The 22,231-nt window shown below is 42.8% G+C and overlaps 2 protein-coding genes across 4 annotated transcripts in view; one reads left to right on the top strand and one right to left on the bottom strand.

Annotated features, from left to right (window-relative positions):
• The window catches only part of FipoQ (F-box/LRR-repeat protein FipoQ), a 102,226-nt gene that overhangs the window by 32,679 nt on the left and 47,316 nt on the right, over nucleotides 1-22,231 (top strand). The gene's annotated exons all lie outside the window — the stretch shown is intronic.
• On the bottom strand, nucleotides 1,965-21,922 carry LOC110826945 (kelch-like protein 10). Of its 2 annotated transcripts, none has more exons than XM_087356878.1 (10): nucleotides 21,845-21,922; nucleotides 13,667-13,854; nucleotides 12,345-12,596; nucleotides 11,179-11,458; nucleotides 9,273-9,509; nucleotides 7,308-7,480; nucleotides 6,499-6,668; nucleotides 5,603-5,764; nucleotides 3,720-3,912; nucleotides 1,965-2,277 (listed from the first exon to the last, which is right to left on the bottom strand). In XM_087356878.1, the coding sequence occupies exons 2-10, from the start codon at nucleotides 13,849-13,851 to the stop codon at nucleotides 2,064-2,066; spliced, it is 1,866 nt and encodes a 621-aa protein (XP_087213004.1). In that variant the 5' UTR covers nucleotides 13,852-13,854; nucleotides 21,845-21,922; the 3' UTR covers nucleotides 1,965-2,063. The 2 variants fall into 2 exon arrangements, with proteins under 2 accessions (XP_087213004.1, XP_087213003.1); XM_087356877.1 differs by having other exon boundaries at nucleotides 21,717-21,892.

The raw sequence follows: 22,231 nt of genomic DNA, 5'->3' as shown, positions 1-22,231 counted from the left end.
TAAACTCTTTCTTTAATAAGTTATTGTTATTTATAAAAGCGAAATATCTTCACATTTATCACGAAAAGGCTACTTTTCAAATTTCTTATCTTAAAGCTATTATATATGCACGAAACAAAGCTTAAAATCATCGTTTCACAATGTAATGAAACGGGAAATGTGTTCAATACAAGCCAATGCCTGATTATACCAAATATCGTGATCAGTTGATTAGCATTCATTCTTTTCATTCATTCCAGAGGTTATGGGCAAGAAACTTGGCTCAGAGACCAGGAATTTTGATGGTTTGTCCTCGTTTCACTCAGTTCCTTAAGACAATCAGGGGATTGTTCCTAAAGTTAGGCCACGACCACTTCCCTCCGCATTTTTTTACAACTGATTAATTTAATCTACAACATTATCCTTCGATTCAAGCCCTAGGGTCGTTGAGGACCTTGGCTTTCAGTGCATTTTTCCTGCATTCCTGATGGTCCTTAGTCCCTTTATACAAATTTATTTTCCCACGATTCTCGAATACTCTTCAGACTCATCTCTACGTCTCTTGCGTGGTCTACTGCAAATTCCTTTATGTCCACGCCATCTGTCAGAGGTTTTATAAATTTTACAATATAATACATCCTCTGTCTCCTTATTAGTTTTGTTTTCCAGCTTTCTCCTTCATTTATGGGAGCACGGATTTTTTTTAATCATCCTTCTATCAAACATTCTAAGGGCCTTAATTTCTTCTGAAGTCGCTTTCAAATAACACTGAGGTTTCGATAATCTAAAATCGATATTAAGTCGCTTCAAGTATATGTAACGCTAATTCGCATTCTTTTGTTCTTTTTCAAGTATTATGAATATTGTTTGTACTTTTACGTTCAGCCAAAGTGAGACGGTGAAACAAATGCTTAAAATTATTTATAATGCCCGTTGTAAACGATCAGAATCTCAATGTCTAACAACAGAGAAAGTTGGGGGGTCACGGCAGTTAACGGAATGCCGCCAAATTATTTTTCAAACGATTTGAAATGAGCGCGCTCTGCTCGCACTGCCATCTCTGGTGACATCATTGAAACAGTTTCGAGCTGTTATGGCGGTTGGTGGCGTTGTCGTCGTTTCTTTGTGGCAAAGAAATATCTCATCTCTCTCTTCTATGTTTTAAAGTTAATAGATTGCACGGAAAGTGTAGATTTGTGTTGTTATTCCTTAATTTGAAAGTCTGTTATTCTGAATCTGCAGTCTTTTAACACAATGGGCTCGGGCGGGAATAAATAATGTGTTATGTTAACATCTTGGATAGTGGCGCATTCTGGTGAGGTATTGTCCAGGTACCAGGCAGTTATAAGGCCTAAAGTCTTCTTTCAGGCACGGTTTATGATCTGTTAAGCTGATTCTGTATTAGATTTTATCTTGGAAACATGCTTCGAGTTCCCCGTTTGATTAGAGCTGTCACATTTTTATATTACTTCGTATGTACCTTAACGAAATTCAAGTTCTTATTTTTGTGTATTTTGTCGTAATATTTTGTACTTTTACATTAAAATACTTAAAAATACCGTGAATAAATAAATAAACATCTTTTAACTGAAAGAATGTCTTGTATCTTGATGCCATTTGAAAAGGTTGGTATTTCCCCAGGCACTTATCCGGTATATTGGAGCAACTCAGCCAAATTTGGTTTTGTGCAATTTCTTTAAAATATCACACGTAGATCAGAAATCGATACAAAATTCTCAGTGTGTTGCCTTCGTAATGGCGTTTTTATAAACGATGTTCATAATCTTCCCCTAATACCATGAAGACGGTTTCGTAACTCGAAACATGTCGCCACAAGTGGGTTTATTTAATACAAGACGAAAGGTGAAACTGCTGTGTGTTGATGGATGGTAATATTAAACGTCTGTAAAGTAACTAATTTCAATAAGACTTCTTGAGCAGAAAATAACGAGAATAAATAATTTTTCCTTGTTTGCTGCAAACAATATTTTTATTTGTTTTTGTAGGTCCTACATCAATTCCCAGTTTTCTACATAATTTTCGTAATGAAATTAATTAAAATTAATGTGTTCGTCGTGGTTGTACTACTGATTTTCCAAATCTAACATTTCTATGTTTATCCTCCTTTTTCTACGTTTCTGATCCTTCTTTCCTTGCGTTTCTCCTCCTTCTCTTTTGCGTTTCCCCTCCATTAATTTGTCCGTGTGTTTGTAGGCGTAATCTTTTGCGTTCGGTAGGTCCTTGACGACACAAATCGACATCCCGAATCTGCAAACATTGTATTTTTTCGCCTGGTACCTGCAATTTGAAATATTAAAAAGTGAAAATAAAACCTTTTTTATCATCCATCAGTATTTTCTACACTCAAGACAATTTTTATCACATTTCGCGGACACAGTTACAGAAAATATGTAGCTCTACATGAGATGAGGTAACTCATGAAGAAATACGTCTTCTGCAATAAATAATTTACTTAATATAAATTTAAAAGAAATGTAATTTGAATGTCAGTGCCATTATTTAAAGAAATTAACCATTTCCTTAAATATATATATACTTTTATTTTTGGGTTTATAAAATATCAGAGATTTCGGTGTAGAATTATCTTTGTGAGTCGTAAAATGTGTTGACCTAAAAATATCCATGCCTGATGGTCTGACTCTGTCTTTTGGTAGAATGGAAAACTGCTTGAAACTGAAGGCACAGGCTTCCACCGTAATGTCGTAGCTTGTATTTTGTTTCCAGACAAACTTAACAAAAATTCCCCCAATGGGACTTCAGTGCACGATTCCCACGTGATCTTTCTTTTACTCATATACACATAGAACACCGGCCAACATGCTATTGTAACATAATACATTTTATTACATCAAAATGGAGGGACAGATTATGAATATTTTAAAATGTTGTCAAATGAATTATGTTCTGCGCCAGCTGTGTTTGCTATACTTCATTAAGCCATTACCCTCGGTCAGAATAGCACTTCAATCAAACATTCTTTGGAGAGAGACGCGTGTTTCGATTGAGAATTGCGCCCATAACAATATTTCCCTCTTTTAGCAATATATTTCCAACAACAAAAAATTGTCCCATCAAAAGTAGTTCTGGAGAGGTTCTGCTGGACGTAGAACATACACAAACGAAAATCGAATGAATTTCTGTGAGATTTCTGGCTCTTGCACAAACAAGTATGACGAAATCTGTCTTCAGGGATGTTTTTGAGGCTGCTAACTCACTCCGTTAACAGATGGCAGGAGACAGCCATTTTAAAATAAACTTCCATCAGAAATGGGAACATGAGATGGTAGGCGTCGTTAAACTGAAACTGGCCTAACACTTTGATGAATGGCGATGCTGAGGTGCTGAACGCCAGAAACTTCCTCCCCAAGAGATTAACCCCGATCAAAGAAACTTACCCTAAGAGCTCTTATTAATGCAGTCACAGTTAACGTCTGATTAACATTACCTAGTCATTTGATTTATGCTTTAACGATTCAATTTGACCGTAACATTACCCTGCCTGCTTTCATCCAACCCCTTTCTCTCACACCTTTTTCCGCGCGTTGTATTCAATGCCCTGAGTAAGAAGAAAGAACCTCTGAAACGTCGGTCAGTTCCTAAGATACTACACGGCACAGCACCCGCAAGATCGCGGTCACTTTGACCGGAACTGATTCACTTCCTAGTGCTTTTAGAAAGTAACAGTTTGTTACGATACAGTGCAGAACAAAGAAACAAACCATCGATTTTCCTTGTCATCGGAATATGCGATGCACTTCTTCAAAAATCCATCGATAATAAATAACGTGTCGTCGATCACTTCTGCTTTTAAGCATGTTGAATGGTAGTTCATGTCAGGGATCTCAGTCCACGTGTTATTTTCAGGATCATACTTTTCGGTATTGAGCGCGTCTCGCGTATCGCTGTATCCTCCTGCAAATACACACAGAATGTATTAAGCCACAGTATATAAAAAAGTCAAACAGAACTTATTATAACTCCATTCAACAGGGACCTTCTTGATATTTATTACTCTCTCACCTGGCCACAAAGTGTGTGGCCCTTATGGAGCCATAAGATTCACAACCTTATTCACAAAAGTCGGTAGTTGAACCCTTCCCACATACTGTAATTACTCAAAAACATTTTAATATTATCCTTCCTTTAACGCCTATGTTACACAAGTGGTATCTTACCTCCAAGATTCCACAATTAGAACTTTCTAGATGTATGTATTTCTCGTAACTTCAATGCGTCACACTCCGTCCGTCTTACCCAACGGAATTTATGTTCTTAAAATTTGTAATTTAATAAACGTAAGGAATGGATGAAATACAGAAAAGAAAATTCATTCCCTTTTGCAGTGTTTGTATTAGTACCAGGAACGAAGTTAAGGATCAAATAGCTGCAATATTATTTTCGAACTTGTAGCATCAGGAAATTGAACCTGACATCTGTTTACAGCTTCATGAAACTGCGTACGAAAATTGAGTTCAACAACAACATAAGATACGCTGTTTAAAACGGCATTACACAAACAAGTGGCGAAACGCAAAGATTGCGAAGGGACTGCTTTAAACCATCGGCTTTTTGTGGATAACAGAACGACAAACTCAAATTTCCTTGTTACAAAAACAAAATATTTACCTTAACTCGGACTTTGTGACAAATATGGCATACGAGGTGCGATCGGAAAGTTTAAGGACTGTGTCAATAGCGGGCGAACCGGATGTAGAACGAGCTTCTGCCGCTAGGGGGTGCGGCCTACATTCATAGTGAATTAGTGTGCCAGCCGGCATCATCGAATTAGCATTTGTTTCTTAGTTACGGGCGTTTTGGTAGTGCATTACACCGACCCTCTTGCGATTTCGGAATGGCGTGTGCATCAAATTTTGCCAAAGACTCGCCAAAACGGCTACGGAAACCTATGAAATGCTAAAGCAAGCATTTGGGGAGTCCGCAATGGGTCGTGCACAAACTTTTGTGTGGCATTCACGTTTTAAAAATGGCCGAACCTCTGACGATGATGACGAGCGTTCTGGACGACCATCTTCGAGCACAACGCCCGAAAATGTTACGAAGATTCGGCAGGCCATTCACGAAGATCGACGTCGTACCATCAACGACTTGTGCGACATTGTTGGGATAGGCTATGGGACCTGTCAGCTGATTCTAAAGGAAGAACTCCACATGCGACGCATCCTGTCTGAGGACCAGAAGCAGAATCGACTTGACTTCTCGTTTGTCAGGAGCTCAAAGATCTTGCAAGAACCGACCCCAACTTCCTTTCTAAGCTCCGTGTGACTCTTCCTCTTCCCAAAGATGAAAATTCAGCTAAAGGGAAGGAGATTTGAGACGATAGAAGAGATTCAGGCAGAATCGCAGATGGTGCTTGACAGGCTGGCAAAGAAAGATTTCCAGGGATGCTTCCAGGCTTGGCAGCGGCGCTGGGATCGTTGTGTTCACTCCCAGGGGAACTACTTCGAGGGTGATGGATGAATTTAATACCTGAGATAAGTGTACGGGTTTTTATAGGCGCAGTCTGGAAACCTTCCGATCGCACCTCGTAGATAAGTTCTGTAAGAATGTTAGAAGGACATCACAGAATGTCGAGAGTTCTCACCTAGGACGTACAGACTGCCGCGGAAGACGACACAAGAATGACCTTGACGTTTAAAACGCATTGGCGCGACGTACGTCCACTGATTGGTGTCCGGGTCATAAACTTCCACCGTTTTCAAATGAGTGTTATATATATCACATCCACCAGCGACGTATATTTTGTCTGTAAAAACAAATGACCCCTGAGACACAAACTGTATACAGAGGCATTACACTGGTCCACGCAGAGCACAAACATAGGAAAATACGTACTTAAATTTGTAAATCTATTAATGTACCCCCTTCGTATCACAGAAACTGAATGAACACGGCTGTTTCTGTTCATCTGTTTCTTTGTTTCGAATGCAGACAGTCAGCGTGTCAAAGAAAACGAGTTTAACTGATAAATATTTAATATAAACAACATAAATTTCTTAAATTAATGCATAATGTAAATGATGGTAAGTTAAATCTTCTGTGAAACGAATTTTATTAAATTTGGTACAAGAGATGTACGGTAGAAGCTGCCAAGCGGTGCTCAACATTTATAATATAATGTGCTATTTACATGAGATTATAAACTGTCTCAAAAATATATTAAATCTGTATTACATAAGAGTCAGTTTGTTAGTTTGGTAGTTGTTTGCATTCACTCCTAGTGTACAATAAAAAGACAGAAGACGATGCAAAGGGACAGCTTACAAGATCAGAATAAAATCACGCACTCAGAACGTCAAGCCTTTGTAGTCTGTGAAATAACGTAGTACATAGCACGGATATAAGAAATGGATTTAAAAGAAAATGGGACAATGGGAAACTAAGTTCAAGAGCGAAGAGGAATGTCTTTATGATGAAAGGAAAAAGTTCCTCTGAAACGTCGGCAGATTCACACATTAGTGTTTCACAGTATTTACGTACCACTCAGTACAGCCACACTTGCATTGCAATGCGCTGTCTTCATGGGAGCGATCAAAGACCACTGGTTTGTCTTGCATTCGTATCGTTCCGCTTTATTGAGAAGCAGATTACCAGAGAAACCGCCCATCGCGTACACTTCACCTCGCAGAACAGCCACTATTAAAGTGAATCTGAAACGAAAAAGTTGTCAGTGGAACCACGGTTCCGGAGAATTAGACGTAAATACGTCTATACGGAAAAGGAAGTTTATATATTGGCTTTATTCTAAATATTTCCTTTATACATGCTTTACAATTGAGTAAAGTTTGATTAAGACTTTGCTTATTTAACTTGAATTAGTTACGCTTAAGATGGGTCTGTGGTAGCTGAATGTAATGTAATGTAAGGAAGGTAATGTAATAAAATGTTTTATAGGTAACAACAATGCCGAGTAAACAGATGACGTTTCCTAGGTAACCATCTTACACATTTTCGTCACACTTTTATGCAGAATGACACTGACCCTAAAATATAGACGTATTTACGTCAAAAATTACACGCTCTGCTATGCTCATTTATTGCTGATTCAGATGCAATTCCTATCGCATAAATCATAATTCAAATGAATTAACAAGCAAATCTTATTCTTTAGACCAACATTGTCGCAAATGTCTTCCTACCAATCCACACTTTGTATAAAGCTCGTGTATGTGAGTGGTACAATTTTAAATCCACTGCCCACATTTATATCTTGACTAACAGAGCGACTATCAGCTTTTGAAGAAATACTCTGCTCGAAGGAGTTCGTTAGTTAGCGAACTGCATCTTACCTGCGTTCATGCATAGGCGCCACCTCGCGCCACGTCTTTGTAGCAGCGTTGAAGCAATGGCATGTGTTTAAACCTTCAGAGCCGCCGTCATAACCACCGATGACGTAAATCTCGAAACCGACTACTGCCGAGCCATGGTAGGCTCGCGGACCGATCGAATCGACCTGCTCCAACTGCAAGAACGACAGGTCATGGTTTTATGTTTCTTTGGGTCACAAGGTCTACTACGATGTGCGATCGGAAAGTTTCAAGACTGTGTCAATAGAGGGCGAACCGGATGTAGTACGAGCTTCTGCCTTTAGGGGGTGTGGCCTACATTCATAGTGAATCAGTGTGCCAGCCGGCATCATCGAATTAGCATTTGTTTCTTAGTTACGAGCGTTTTGGTAGTGCATTACACCGACCCTCCTGCGATTTCGGAATGGCGTGTGCATCAAATTTTGCCAAAGACTCGCCAAAACGGCTACGCAAACCTATGAAATGCTAAAGCAAGCATTTGGGGAGTCCGCAATGGGTCGTGCACAAACTTTTGTGTGGCATTCACGTTTTAAAAATGGCCGAACCTCTGTCGATGATGACGAGCGTTCTGGACGACCATCTTCGAGCACAACGCCCGAAAATGTTACGAAGATTCGGCAGGCCATTCACGAAGATCGACGTCGTACCATCAACGACTTGTGCGACATTGTTGGGATAGGCTATGGGACCTGTCAGCTGATTCTAAAGGAAGAACTCCACGTGCGACGCATCATGACAACGCGCCAGCGCACACCGCCCTCAAAGTTCGGCAGTTTTTGGCCTCACACACCATGGCCGTCATCCCGCACCCTCCTTATTCGCCGTGCGACTTCTTCCTCTTCCCAAAGATGAAAATTCAGCTAAAGGGAAGGAGATTTGAGACGATAGAAGAGATTCAGGCAGAATCGCAGATGGTGCTTGACAAGCTGACAAAGAAAGATTTCCAGGGATGCTTCCAGACTTGGCAGCGGCGCTGGGATCAATGTGTTCACTCCCAGGGGAACTACTTCGAGGGTGATGGATGAATTTAATACCTGAGATAAGTGTACGGGTTTTTATAGGCGCAGTCTGGAAACTTTCCGATCGCACCTCGTAATGTGAAGTCCTTACATTAGAGTCCAAGCAACCACCGGAGCAGAGGTACAACCCACAACAGCGGACCGAAATTGCTACACCGTGAACGGTTACCGGGCCTACCACACTCGACAAAGACCGTGAGAAAGGAACTTGGAACAATGGTGGAATTATGGGGGGCGGAGGAAAGAGGAAGAAACTTCAACATTATCAGAGTTCTCTTCAAGTCGACGAGTTACTGAAGGACACTTCATTCTCTCGATCTCTGCTTACAGAGAAATGTAGAATTTCTGATCAACAGCTCACATTTCAGTTTCGTGTGGTGGTGAAGACAGATGATGTTGTTTTGGGTTTCATCGACGCATAGCTGGAGGCAGTACGTCCCTCACTCCAAACCAAAAAGTGTGCCATAAAATTTACGCGGCGTTACCACCCAGAAAGCGAACATCGACAATGATCAGTAATTCATTTATTACGTTGAATTCCACACTGATCATCAATGATGATTTCGTTTCGTGTTCAAATTCAGCAGACAGGTTGCCATGACAGTTGATGTAGGACGCCAATTTTACATTGTATTTAAGGCAAACTTCATACCATTCGTGGATTCCTATTAGAAGTTAAATTTTACATAAGACACGACATTTAATCTATTCATTTATTCTTTTTAATTAATTTAATCGGAGCTTCTCTTAAAAAGTGTTCACTGCAATGGAAATAAACGAATACGAAATAAAGAGGCTAACAGGTCCTTGTGATTAAGCTTAAATAAGCAATTACTTAGTAAAAATAAGCAAAATAGAGGAAAAGTTAGTTTTTCTCGTAGGCGTCATTTAACAAAGCACGATAAAAGTAGAGATGCATGAAACTCACCACACTCCATCGGTTTGCTCGTATGTCATAAGTTTCGATCACATCTGTCAACGTTCCGTAGCGACACCCACCAATAGCAAACAGAATGTCCCGTGGGATTCCCGAGCGGGCAATCCTTGCTATGACGAAGTCTTTGTCTTCCTTGGTCATCATTTGCACGTCGCGTAGGAACGCGCTCGTCTCCAAGATTACGGGTTTGCACGCCTCATTTTCCGTCACGTACGGGTGCTTTGATACCTGTTGAACAGTTCAATGTGGACCTTATGAACTTTTAGGAACGGATTGCAGAGGAGACAAGAAATTCACACATAATTTGGTTGGGAACTCACCGAAATAGACTATGCTATATACAGGAAACATGTTTCTTGGTTTATATACCGACGCTCTTAACAAATGCACAGGTTGCGGAGAGAAGCGAAATCAAGTTCAAATCGATCTTAGAGAAAACTATCGAAATGTGTTTCAACCGAAAGTTAAATACTTCAGTGACGGTTGCATTTTCAGTCACATTCAAATATTTTAATTTATTTCTCGTCTATCCAGTACGAGACGCACTCTGCGAACACCACAATCTTTTTGATTCGACAACTTAAATTAATCGTCAAAATTACGTAACATCGAAAGAAAATTATGAAAAATAGTTGCTTCGAGTTTCGAGGGAGGCAACCTTCTGCATGTTGATATTTGTGTTGAAGGTCCGTCAACACAACAGCGTGTGAATATGGGCTCAATGTCTATTAAGATCCATTGCATGTTTCGACCTTAATTGGTCATCATCAGGTGGTTTTCTTTAAGTATTCGAAACTAGTAGATATGAATGCTAAATTGTAAAGACATTTGGAGCAGGTAACATTTTCATGGATCCGTGTGATTATTTCACATAAGAGGTGAGTGGCTGAAATTACAGGACATTTGACCTAGAGTAGAAACATTTTTTCTCTCTTGTTAAAGCACGTGCTGAAATGTATGAAAGAAAATCTTAAGTTGTATTTTTGCTTTGTGAGATGATTGTTAAAATATTAGAATGTTAAAGCTGTCTATGAGTTTGAAACCCTTCGAGTAATTTACTCTTGGATGTAGAACGAAGCTTTCTTGATGCACTGTTCGGATATCTATTGTCCCTATGTGGTCGATCAGCTGAAGATTGTTCTCCTAAGTGATCTCGGGTTGACTATATATATCGTCGGAGATGCGTGAAATTATTATAGCAGCTAAGACACGCTTCTTATGGCAGTAGGATCTTTGGTTAAGTAGAACGCTGCGCCAGAAGACGTGATTTATCTGTTGGAGGATTTTTCTATTCGAGCTGAGTGGACGTTTGAATGTAGTTAACGGTGGAATTCTGTAGTTGAACTGAAACACGTAATGGATCCTAATAAACGCTGAGAGTTTATTCAAAGATTGTAGGGCAGACGGACTGTCAAACTAACGGACACTTACAAACGATGAATAAAATACGATTATTGACTCCAGCCACAAACCTGCATAAAAGGACGAATCAAATATTTATTTACACATACACACATACTATGCCAGCGTGTTACAAGCTGCATTTCACAGGTAGTTACTCTAACCATGGAATCTAAGGTAATCTGGGGATTTCTTACGCAGAAAATTTTGTGCGGAATAAGGCATTCAAATCACTGTGTAATTTTCACGTTGTTATTCTACGATTTTAGCCAGAATCGGAATGTGTCAACAGATTCTGATAAAGCTAATCATTATTAAATCTAACCAACATCTGTTTAGACGTTCTCGAGCTGGAACTGCGGACAGACAGGGCTTACACGTGACCAAGAAAAAGGCTCAGGATTTGCAATAATTAGTTACGAACACGTGTGAAAAGGGAATTGAATATGCGGGCTTCCCTACACATAAATATCCACGATTTCAGGGGCATACTGACCTCCTCCTTGAAAAACTTTGCGTCAAGTAATCCCAGTCTTACGCCCTTCAAAAGGCCCACGATGTGGCCTTTCCTGTTGTCCACGTCATGGTTAATCCACCGGAGAACGCACTCCCACACAACTTTCTCGTTCTTCACGTTAAGTTCCTCGGACTCGATTATCGATTGCAGCTCCTCTACAGGCATTTCCACCAGTTCTTCGCTCTGCTGAGACACTTTCACGAAGTTGTCCAGAACGAAGCGGCGAGTGTGAGTCTCGAGGTCGGCGAAGGAGTGTAACCTGTGACAGCGAGGGTAAAACCCGACTCAGAATCGATCTCCTTCGGACTTTGACACATTGAAACACTGCAGCAAGAACTGAATTCTGAAGCATTTGCACACCTCAGTATTTCGCCTGGAGTTTTATCTCAGCCCTTTGAAGCTAGATTGAGTGAGACTGAGAAGAGACAAATGGAGAGGCAAGAGCGAGAGACGCTTCGTTTAACCGTGGCAATATAGAGACTTTTCGGCTATGAAGGTTCCCAGGCAATGTCCGCTCGTCTTCGTGATAAAGTTTAAGGTTTAAAAAAAGGCATGGCGTACGCAAGTGAAGAAGGCAGTGAATTCAGAAGTGTAAAATTTTGAATTCTGGCATTAACCTTCGCGATACGACGTTGTGTTAACTGTGTGTGTTAATCCAGTGAAACCTCGTTTAACCGGATTATATGGGGGGACCATCGGTCGGATAAGCCGATAAGTCGAATGAGCGAGGTAGAGGGGAACGTGGTCATGGATTTGAACAAATAAGTAGATACCCAATACAGATTTTCCTCGGATGATGCATTCGTTTCGCACGCACAAGCCGACTGCAAAAATTACTCGTGGGTGCTGTTCGAGGAAGTCCCTGTACCACGTGGACATCGCTTTAAACACTCTCGCCGGTGGAAACCGATCGCAACCGATCTGGTTGAAATTCGGTCGCTTAATGCGAGAATCGGATAATCGAGGGTCGGTTAACAGAGGTTTTACTTTGTGCAGAAACATTTAAATTGCATAGACATTAATAACAACCTGCCAACGCATTGTAATTTGCCCGTAAGTCAGAGGTTTTAATCTCCGACCCGGCAATCGGCTGCTCTCTTGATCAAAGCTGGCGTCACAGCAAATGACAAATGAACATCTATTACCTTGCGAACTGCATGATTCCGATACAGTTGTCGGGGTTTATCTGGACCTTGATGAAGTCGCAGCAGAGTTTAGGAACGTCCGGAATACATAAGTAATCAGCCGTCACGAGGAGCCGACAAGCGTTGTCGCTGTTGATGTCCACCTTTCGCAGATAAACATAATCCAGTATCTGGGTCATCACGTCAGAGCTAATTCCGTGGAGGAGGATATCAGTCTTCTCATCGGTGTGCAGTGTTGTCGTGAAGAGTGTCCTGAAACGTCGATTTGGAGAAACGGCGAGCAGAAAATTACAAGTCATTCGCATAAACTTTAAGTTTTTATGACTCACGTAGCCAAATAAATTATCCTTTCTTCAATTTGGTGGATGAATTTTTGTTACCAGAATACTTCAAAAACTCCCAGAATGTTTACTATTGGGACAAGATTGATCAGTTCGTAATATGAAATCCATTTGTTCTGTCAAAATATTTTCCCGAAAATAAACAACTTAAAAGGAAAGCCGATGTTTCTACGCGGCCTTTAAGAATTGATCACTAACCAGCAAACTATTTTATATTACAAATTAAGGGCTTTGCAATGCAATACAAACAGAAAGATTTGATTGTCTGAAAACTGAAAAAGGGGGCACAGCTCGTAACAAGACATGAGAAATGTCTTTTGGAAAACAGAAGCAATGGTTCACGGTTAAAATTCATTTCTCATTTCAATAACGCACAAGAAAATTAACGTATGCACAAATTCTCGAACTATTCTCTCCTAATAACGAAACATTTCTCCCGAAGGTCTTTGTTACAGTTTATTATAATTCAGACAGAGCAACACACAGCAGTTTTCAATGTTCCGGACAATGACGTGACGAAGGTGCATTACCAACTTTCTTCTGGACGTTGTCGATCGTCTTTATGTTTTAAAACCGAGACGTTTTGGAAATGGATTCTAACCCCCCCCCCCCCCCCCCCCCCCCAGATCGACTGACTGTGACCTTTGTACAACCGCACCTAAAAATTAGTACAAAAACCACGTACGTCTTCTGGGATGTTGTCTCGTAGAAATTATTGGACGTTTCAGAGGTGCTTACTGCCTCCATCATTAAGAAAAAAGGCGGTAAGTACGTCTGAAATGCCACTCAGTTTCTACGACGCAACGTACAGAAGACATTAGTCTTCATCCTCACCGCCGCGAGATTTCATTTCAATGAACAAATAACAAAAGATAAAAATAGTTTTCTGCAACAAAGAGGATATAACATGTCACATACTAATTGACGTCTGTCATGTCCTTATTACACATGTTAATCAACCACGTCGGTAGATAAACAAACCTGAAATATCTGCTACGCTTCGACAGAATCACTCTGTGGACTCGAAAGACGCCGCCGTCCTCCAACCTCAACACCGCGTCACAAAAGAGGTTCTCCTCTCTCAACTCGTTCAGATAGACCAATGTTTCGGTGCACGTGCACTTGTCGTCAAGATGATAACAGCTGCAATGTTCGTTTAACTCCATCTCCTGAAAAACAGTCCAGGTTTTTCTTCATACTGACACGTGTGCACATCAACTGAGAGGGACTGAGGAGAAACACGGTATTGAGAAGAATATCTGGTCCTGAGAGAGATTTACTAACAAGGGAATGGCGAAAATTGCATAAAATGCAGCTTTATAGTTCTATTCACTAAATAATAAATTGTAGGCTGTCAGATAAAGGGTGGTGAGATCGGCGGGGCATGTAGTACACATGGCAGAGAAAAGAAAAGCGATATTTTAATCGGAAAACCTGAAAGGAAGAGGCCACTTGATAGTCCTATGTATTGCTCGGATATTATTAAAATGGATCTTTGAGACGTGGGGAATGAAGATGTGGCTTGAGGATATGGTTTAGAGGCGGGGTATTGTAAACACGGGAATGAAACTTCATGTTTCATACAATGCGAGACATTTGATTACGTGGGATACTGTTAGATTCTCAAGCAGGGCTTCGGCTCCATGGACTCAGTTTGTTTCTTTGTTTTAGAAATGCCTGTTGAGATCCAACACAAAATGCCAAAGCTTTAAATGTGACTAATCTAACTAACCACCTAGATGGCTTACCGAACCCAAAGGTTCATCACCAAACTAACCAAAGCCCTCCATCAGACCCTGTCCTGGGCCAACAAAATCCAGTCTCCTTCAACTCCTATCTCCCATAGATCGCGTCTCAGATTATTCTCCCATCTACGTCTAGGTCTCCCCAGTGGTCTCTTCCCCTCAGGCTTCCCAAATAGTGGACCCAACCAACCAGATGGATTACGGAACCCGAAGGTTCATCACCGAATTAACCAAAGCCCTCCACCGGACCCTGTCCTGGGCCAACAAAATCCAGTCTCCTTCAACTCCTATCTCCCATAGATCCCGCCTGAGATTATCCTCCCATCTACGTCTAGGTCTCCCCAGTGGTCTCTTCCCCTCAGGCTTCTCAAATAGTGGACCCAACCAACCAGATGGCTTACGGAACCCGAAGGTTCATCACCGAATTAACCAAAACCCTCCACCGGACCCTGTCCTGGGCCAACAAAATCCAGTCTCCTTCAACTCCTATCTCCCATAGATCCCGCCTGAGATTATCCTCCCATCTACGTCTAGGTCTCCCCAGTGGTCTCTTCCCCTCAGGCTTCTCAAATAGTGGACCCAACCAACCAGATGGCTTACGGAACCCGAAGGTTCATCACCGAACTAACCAAAGCCCTCCACCGGACCCTGTCCTGGGCCAACAAAATCCAGTCTCCTTCAACTCCTATCTCCCATAGATCCCGTATGAGATTATCCTCCCATCTACGTCTAGGTCTCCCCAGAGGTCTCTTCCCCTCAGGCTTCCCAAATAGTGGACCCAACCAACTAGATGGCTTACGAAACCCGAAGGTTCATCACCGAACTAACAAAAGCCCTCCACCGGACCCTGTCCTGGGCCAACAAAATCCAGTCTCCTTCAACTCCTATCTCCCATAGATCCAGCCTGAGATTATCCTCCCATCTACGTCTAGGTCTCCCCGGAGGTCTCTTCCCCTCAGGCTTCCCAAATAGTGGACCCAACCAACCAGATGGCTTACGGAACTCGAAGGTTCATCACCGAATAAACCAAAGCCCTCCACCGGACCCTGTCCTGGGCCAACAAAATCCAGTCTCCTTCAACTCCGATCTCCCATAGATCCCGTATGAGATTATCCTCCCATCTAGGTCTAGGTCTCCCCAGAGGTCTCTTCCCCTCAGGTTTCCCAAATAGTGGACCCAACCAACCAGATGGCTTACAGAACCCGAAGGTTCATCACCGAATTAACCAAAGACCTCCACCGGACCCTGTCCTGGGCCAACAAATCCAGTTTCCTTCAACTCCTATCTCCCATAGATCCCGCCTGAGATTATCCTCCATCTACGTCTAGGTCTCCCCAGAGGTCTCTTCCCCTCAGGCTTCCCAAATAGTGGACCCAACCAACCAGATGGCTTACGGAACCCAAAGGTTCATCATCGAATTAACCAAAGCCCTCCAGTCTCCTTCAACTCCTATCTCCCATTGATCTCGCCTGAGATTATCCTCCCATCTACGTCTAGGTCTCCCCAGAGGTCTCTTCCCCTCAGGTTTCCCAAATAGTGGACCCAACCAACCAGATGGCTTACGGAACCCGAAGGTTCATCACTGAATTAACCAAAGCCCTCCACTGGACCCTGTCCTGGGCCAACAAAATCCAGTCTCTTTCAACTCCTGTCTCCCATAGATCCCGCCTGACATTATCCTCCCATCTACGTCTAGGTCTCCCCAGCGGTCTCTTCCCCTCAGGCTTCCCAAATAGTGGACCCAACCAACCAGATGGCCTACGGAACCCGAAGGTTCATCACCGAATTAACCAAAGCCCTCCACCGGACCCTGTCCTGGGCCAACAAAATCCAGTCTCCTTCAACTCCTATCTCCCATAGATCCCGCCTGAGATTATCCTCCCATCTACGTCTAGGTCTCCCCAGAGGTCTCTTCCCCTCAGGCTTCCCAAATAGTGGACCCAACCAACCAGATGGCTTACGGAACCCATAGGTTCATCACCGAACTAACAAAAGCCCTCCACCGGACCCTGTCCTGGGCCAACAAAATCCAGTCTCCTTCAACTCCTATCTCCCATAGATCCCGCCTGAGATTATCCTCCCATCTACGTCTAGGTCTCCCCAGAGGTCTCTTCCCCTCAGGCTTCCCAAATAGTGGACCCAACCAACCAGATGGCTTACCAAAACCGAAGGTTCATCACCGAACTAACCAAAGCCCTCCACCGGACCCTGTCCTGGGCCAACAAATCCAGTCTCCTTCAACTCCTATCTTCCATAGATCCCGCCTCAGATTATCCTCCCATCTACGTCTAGGTCTCTCCAGAGGTCTCTTCCCCTCAGGCTTCCCAAATAGTGGACCCAACCAACCAGATGGCTTACGAAACCCGAAGGTTCATCACCGAACTAACCAAAGCCCTCCACCGGACCCTGTCCTGGGCCAACAAATCCAGTCTCCTTCAACTCCTATCTCCCATAGATCTCGCCTGAGATTATCCTCCCATCTAGGTCTAGGTCTCCCCAGAGGTCTCTTCCCCTCAGGCTTCCCAAATAGTGGACCCAACCAACCAGATGGCTTACGAAACCCGAAGGTTCATCACCGAACTAACCAAAGCCCTCCACCGGACCCTGTCCTGGGCCAACAAAATCCAGTCTTTTTCAACTCCTATCTCCCATAGATCCCGCCTGAGATTATCCTCCCATCTAGGTCTAGGTCTCCCCAGAGGTCTCTTCCCCTCAGGTTTCCCAAATAGTGGACCCAACCAACCAGATGGCTTACGAAACCCGAAGGTTCATCACCGAACTAACCAAAGCCCTCCACCGGACCCTGTCCTGGGCCAACAAAATCCAGTCTCCTTCAACTCCTATCTCCCATAGATCCCGTATGAGATTATCCTCCCATCTACGTCTAGGTCTCCCCAGAGGTCTCTTCCCCTCAGGCTTCCCAAATAGTGGACCCAACCAACCAGATGGCTTACGAAACCCGAAGGTTCATCACCGAACTAACCAAAGCTCTCCACCGGACCCTGTCCTGGGCCAACAAAATCCAGTCTCCTTAAACTCCTATCTCCCATAGATCCCGTATGAGATTATCCTCCCATCTACGTCTAGGTCTCCCCAGAGGTCTCTTCCCCTCAGGCTTCCCAAATAGTGGACCCAACCAACTAGATGGCTTACGAAACCCGAAGGTTCATCACCGAACTAACCAAAGCCCTCCACCGGACCCTGTCCTGGGCCAACAAAATCCAGTCTCCTTCAACTCCTATCTCCCATAGATCCCGTATGAGATTATCCTCCCATCTACGTCTAGGTCTCCCCAGAGGTCTCTTCCCCTCAGGCTTCCCAAATAGTGGACCCAACCAACTAGATGGCTTACGAAACCCGAAGGTTCATCACCGAACTAACCAAAGCCCTCCACCGGACCCTGTCCTGGGCCAACAAAATCCAGTCTCCTTCAACTCCTATCTCCCATAGATCCCGTATGAGATTATCCTCCCATCTACGTCTAGGTCTCCCCAGAGGTCTCTTCCCCTCAGGCTTCCCAAATAGTGGACCCAACCAACCAGATGGCTTACGAAACCCGAAGGTTCATCACCGAACTAACCAAAGCCCTCCACCGGACCCTGTCCTGGGCCAACAAAATCCAGTCTCCTTCAACTCCTATCTCCCATAGATCCCGTATGAGATTATCCTCCCATCTACGTCTAGGTCTCCCCAGAGGTCTCTTCCCCTCAGGCTTCCCAAATAGTGGACCCAACCAACTAGATGGCTTACGAAACCCGAAGGTTCATCACCGAACTAACCAAAGCCCTCCACCGGACCCTGTCCTGGGCCAACAAAATCCAGTCTCCTTCAACTCCGATCTCCCATAGATCCCGTATGAGATTATCCTCCCATCTACGTCTAGGTCTCCCCAGAGGTCTCTTCCCCTCAGGCTTCCCAAATAGTGGACCCAACCAACCAGATGGCTTACGAAACCCGAAGGTTCATCACCGAACTAACCAAAGCCCTCCACCGGACCCTGTCCTGGGCCAACAAAATCCAGTCTCCTTCAACTCCGATCTCCCATAGATCCCGTATGAGATTATCCTCCCATCTACGTCTAGGTCTCCCCAGAGGTCTCTTCCCCTCAGGCTTCCCAAATAGTGGACCCAACCAACTAGATGGCTTACGAAACCCGAAGGTTCATCACCGAACTAACCAAAGCCCTCCACCGGACCCTGTCCTGGGCCAACAAAATCCAGTCTCCTTCAACTCCGATCTCCCATAGATCCCGTATGAGATTATCCTCCCATCTACGTCTAGGTCTCCCCAGAGGTCTCTTCCCCTCAGGCTTCCCAAATAGTGGACCCAACCAACTAGATGGCTTACGAAACCCGAAGGTTCATCACCGAACTAACCAAAGCCCTCCACCGGACCCTGTCCTGGGCCAACAAAATCCAGTCTCCTTCAACTCCTATCTCCCATAGATCCCGTATGAGATTATCCTCCCATCTACGTCTAGGTCTCCCCAGAGGTCTCTTCCCCTCAGGCTTCCCAAATAGTGGACCCAACCAACCAGATGGCTTACGAAACCCGAAGGTTCATCACCGAACTAACCAAAGCCCTCCACCGGACCCTGTCCTGGGCCAACAAAATCCAGTCTCCTTCAACTCCTATCTCCCATAGATCCCGTATGAGATTATCCTCCCATCTACGTCTAGGTCTCCCCAGAGGTCTCTTCCCCTCAGGCTTCCCAAATAGTGGACCCAACCAACTAGATGGCTTACGAAACCCGAAGGTTCATCACCGAACTAACCAAAGCCCTCCACCGGACCCTGTCCTGGGCCAACAAAATCCAGTCTCCTTCAACTCCGATCTCCCATAGATCCCGTATGAGATTATCCTCCCATCTACGTCTAGGTCTCCCCAGAGGTCTCTTCCCCTCAGGCTTCCCAAATAGTGGACCCAACCAACCAGATGGCTTACGAAACCCGAAGGTTCATCACCGAACTAACCAAAGCCCTCCACCGGACCCTGTCCTGGGCCAACAAAATCCAGTCTCCTTCAACTCCGATCTCCCATAGATCCCGTATGAGATTATCCTCCCATCTACGTCTAGGTCTCCCCAGAGGTCTCTTCCCCTCAGGCTTCCCAAATAGTGGACCCAACCAACCAGATGGCTTACGAAACCCGAAGGTTCATCACCGAACTAACCAAAGCCCTCCACCGGACCCTGTCCTGGGCCAACAAAATCCAGTCTCCTTCAACTCCGATCTCCCATAGATCCCGTATGAGATTATCCTCCCATCTACGTCTAGGTCTCCCCAGAGGTCTCTTCCCCTCAGGCTTCCCAAATAGTGGACCCAACCAACTAGATGGCTTACGAAACCCGAAGGTTCATCACCGAACTAACCAAAGCCCTCCACCGGACCCTGTCCTGGACCAACAAAATCCTGTCTCCTTCAACTCCTATCTCCCATAGATCTCGCCTGAGATTATCCTCCCGTCTACGTCTAGGTCTCCCCAGAGGTCTCTTCCCCTCAGGCTTCCCAAAAATACCCGGTGCACACCTCTTGTCCCACCCACCTCATTCTTCTTGGCTTAATCACCCCGAAGATGTGACTGATTCAGTCAATAAGTCATGCCGCGTGTTTGTCATTACTGACAGCAGGTTAATTCTTCTTATAAGTAAATTACGTAGACATTGCGTATAAAATATCAATGTACTCTATAAAGTCTTAGATGCTTCTACGCTGGTGAACCGGTTTAAAAAAATTACGAAAAAGTTATGCCATAGAAATTATGTGATCTTTGATGCAGAAACAGACAGTTAACAAATAAATTTTGGAAAAGAAGAGTACGCCTTTTCATAAACATAAGATTTTCGAGTTTTTCTCTCTGTGTAGAACTAAAAGTGCTTAGGAGCTTACATGATTAAGGACTTTCCTGCCTAAGTTACACATTTATATACACTACAAGCACAATACGTCTTTTAAATTTATCAAATGAACAAGAGAATTAAAGTTTATAAGGTCTACGTTGTTCTACCCCATGCGTAGATCACTACTCACACACTGCAATGTGCGAGATATTCTATGAAAAGTCGACTGGTACTCGGCTCGTGAAAGAATAGTCCACTTCCTTTACTGAACCAGGAGGTTCATCATCGTTTTCAAAAAACCCGCCACCGGGGTCTATCCTGAGCCAGTTGCATCCAGTTCTCTCCATTGAGTCCCATCTCCCTAAGGTCCATCTTAATGTTATCCTCCAACCTAAGCCGAGGTCTTCCCAGAGGTCTCCTCCCTTCAAGCCTTGTAAACAACACTCCCCTGCCCACTCCCGCCCCCCTAAAAACATCGGATTAAGAGCTCGTCATGCATCTTTCTCTGTTATCTGTCCCACTCCCGTTTTGGGTCCAAATATCTTCCTCAACGCTCTGTTCTCAGAGACCCTCAGTGTATGTTCCTCCCTCAAAGTGAAAGACCACGTTTTGCACCCATAAATACTTTGCACTGAATTATATCAAACTTTCCCCGGATTTAATCCGATGTTTTAGGAAGATAATGAGAGGGAGAGTCATCGATAATTAGGCTTACAAAACCGAAATAAAAATTCTTCGCAATTCCTTAAAACTCTTTAATAATGTCGATGTATCAAGAAATGTAAAGTTTTAGAATTATTCATGAGATGGTAATTGTTTAATTTTAACCGTCTAATCACAATAAAATATTTTATTAAATATTATTATTACAATTAACATTCAATATTTAAAATTTTAATGGACATCTGACGAAGGATTGCATTTAAAATATTACATTTAAATTTATATTGATTATACACCTGAAGATGGTTCATTGAAAACCGAAACATGTCGTGAAAAAGATGATGCTCTAATTGTAAATCGAACATTTCGATAGAAAGAGTATCATTTTAATATATTTTAATATATTTTAAATATTAAATGTTAATTTTAATAATAATATTTTAATATTTAATAAAATATTTTATTGTGATTAGACGGTTAAAATTAAACAATTATAAAAAATTAAACAATTTTAGAATTATTATTCAGAATATATATCCCACTTCTTAAGATCCATATATTTTTATTAAGATTCTGGGCTACGAAACACGTTTTATTCCTGTAAAATTGTAAAATGTTAATTGATTTCTGGAATATTATGATAATGTGAACAAACAGAAGTCAATCTAATATTAATTGAAATTGTGTTAGAAAGAAGAGAAGCCTAATTCTCTTACACGAGTTCACAAATGCAGATGAAAACATTAAATGTGATGAACAATAATAATAAATAGAAATTCCTTACCTCAAACTTTGTTCAACTGTAAGAGACCTCAGTGTCCAACACCAATGATAAATTTAATCAGAGATAAAATGGAGAGATTAGAGGGCAGTATCACAGATTTCTTAATAATTCTTAAATAAAATAAGTACCTGTGATATTCTAAAATGTTTCTTAACAGCACAATATTATCTACTTTACGACGCACTTCTTCTACAAGTGGTTCACAAATCTATTCATTAGACACTGACGAAAGCGTATTGTTGACAGTAGTAATGAAACACAACAATATCGAGAAACAGATGACGCAATAATTAGTTTCTTAGGTAAAGGAATGGAGTGCAATACGGTTCATTCAGGCTATTATAATGCATGCATAAGAAACGAGAAATGAGCCTTATGGCATGCTCGGCCGAGATTGTTGAACGTATGCTTTAGAGATACCAATATTTTTTCTTGCATTGCTATGCTCGCAGGTGTTCACGTACAAGCTTACCATTGTCGGTCCATATTTACACATTGTTGGTAGTTGAAAAAAA

This window comes from Zootermopsis nevadensis, unplaced genomic scaffold (assembly GCF_977971745.1).
Source record: "Zootermopsis nevadensis isolate Lab colony 2312 unplaced genomic scaffold, Znev_1.0 Znev_ptg000028l, whole genome shotgun sequence".
In the NCBI taxonomy this organism is placed as follows: domain Eukaryota; kingdom Metazoa; phylum Arthropoda; class Insecta; order Blattodea; family Termopsidae; genus Zootermopsis; species Zootermopsis nevadensis.
This window is presented reverse-complemented; position numbering and strand designations above follow the sequence as displayed.

Coding starts and splice junctions, on each gene's coding strand:
- LOC110826945 (XM_087356878.1), bottom strand. CDS start 13,851: ATGGAGTTAAACGAACATTGCAGCTGTTATCATCTTGACGACAAGTGC. Junction 12,597..13,666: donor AAGCGTAGCAGATATTTCAG/GTTTGTTTATCT, acceptor TCGACGTTTCAG/GACACTCTTCACGACAACAC. Junction 7,481..9,272: donor GAGCAAACCGATGGAGTGTG/GTGAGTTTCATG, acceptor TCGTTCTTGCAG/TTGGAGCAGGTCGATTCGAT.